This window comes from Sesamum indicum, unplaced genomic scaffold (genome assembly GCF_000512975.1).
Source record: "Sesamum indicum cultivar Zhongzhi No. 13 unplaced genomic scaffold, S_indicum_v1.0 scaffold01352, whole genome shotgun sequence".
Classification (NCBI taxonomy): Eukaryota; Viridiplantae; Streptophyta; class Magnoliopsida; order Lamiales; family Pedaliaceae; genus Sesamum; species Sesamum indicum.
Genome location: NW_011628914.1, coordinates 1 through 1,335, shown reverse-complemented (window position 1 = coordinate 1,335; position 1,335 = coordinate 1). Strand labels below are relative to the sequence as shown.

General features: G+C 40.4%; 1 protein-coding gene across 1 annotated transcript; it reads right to left on the bottom strand.

Annotated features, from left to right (window-relative positions):
• Positions 1–21: 21 nt before the first annotated feature.
• LOC110011496 (dnaJ homolog subfamily C GRV2-like) lies at positions 22–1,200 on the bottom strand. Its single transcript, XM_020691666.1, has 2 exons — positions 473–1,200; positions 22–318 (listed from the first exon to the last, which is right to left on the bottom strand). The coding sequence occupies exons 1-2, from the start codon at positions 897–899 to the stop codon at positions 299–301; spliced, it is 447 nt and encodes a 148-aa protein (XP_020547325.1). The 5' UTR covers positions 900–1,200; the 3' UTR covers positions 22–298.
• Positions 1,201–1,335: the final 135 nt, after the last annotated feature.

The following is a 1,335-nucleotide window of genomic DNA, read 5'->3' as shown; positions in this document are numbered from 1 at the left end:
TGGTTTCTTAGGGGCGTCGTCTCTGGATACTTCATCAATGGAAATCTCTAGTATCTTGCAAGCTTCTTCTTAAGAAAGGTCCATTGGCGTTCGAGTTAACTCTTCTCTCCACATTACTAGCAATGATTGCAAAAACTCAACATGTTCAACAATAGGCTAGGAAATCTAATTTCATCACATAAGTTTCGAAGATAATAACGATGACACCACATTTCATCTTTCAGCTCTGGATGTCACTGGTGGCACTGGAGCATAGTCATATAAGGAATGACAATGCTGTGACAATTTCTGAGGGAAATCACCAAGATGCTGAAGAACCTAATCAAATAAAACTGAGAGTTAAATGCAGCACTTATTTGCATTGAGGATGACTCAAGCACCACCATGTTTTAGAATGTAAATACTAAATGTTAACAAAAGATGCTTGGGGTGAAAGACAAGTAGCAAACTCCAGTTGCAGATTCAGGGCTACCTGACGGATCAGATTTTCTGCTCGCATCTTGTGTGTCCAAAATATCAGGAGTGTCAGAATCAGAAACCATTGTTGCGGCAAAAGCAACTGGGCCGCTACGTTCCAGTACATAAAGCAATGACTCAGGTAAGAGGCTGCCCAAAACACTTCGTTTCGCCAAAGGTAGAGAAGAGGAAACTGCAGCTTCCTCACCACCATGAAAAGCTTGATAAACATGAGTCGCTGAGAAGAGTTGGGCAATTGAAAGAAGATTAGAACCAGGGTAAGCCAGAGCAAAAGAAAATGCGCCTGTACTGTATAGTCGGATCATTGCTTTTGGGTTCCTAGTAACTATAGCTTTCAGCAGAGCAGCAACAGCATCAACAATAGTTGGTTCACCAGAAAGCATTGCCTGCACATAAGAAATAGAGGAAAGAGTTTGGTTCATTAACTGAAGCTCTGAAATTGAGAAACAATGTGCATATTGAGGGAGCCACCATCGAGCCACTGCCTAGTTCAGCTTAAAAACAAAAGAAAAAATAACGAAAACATCTCAAACCTGTGTGGAAGGCAAAGAAAGGAACAAAAGTTACCCCACTTCCAAAGTGAAAGTGTTATAATATAATTACCATGAAAAGGCACAAGAGAATATGAAAAGTTGCATCTTTAAAACACCAGGAGTTTAAGGATACTAGTAAACGTGGATATCCTAAGTGCATATTACAGGAAAACTATATCTTAGTTTAAGGAGGTGCAATAGTTCCAGTGACCCTTCTACAGTTGTGTGCTCAATCAGTCTCCAATGTGCATCTCGACGATAAGCATAAATACCGGACAACTGACTCCCATTTTAAATGGCTTGCAAGGCAACCGGTTTATTGTAG

Excerpts from the sequence above, each read along its gene's own strand:
- LOC110011496 (XM_020691666.1), bottom strand. The coding sequence starts at position 899 with ATGAACCAAACTCTTTCCTCTATTTCTTATGTGCAGGCAATGCTTTCT. Across the intron at positions 319-472 it reads CAGAAAATCTGATCCGTCAG|GTTCTTCAGCATCTTGGTGA; the intron begins GTAGCCCTGAAT and ends TTATTTGATTAG.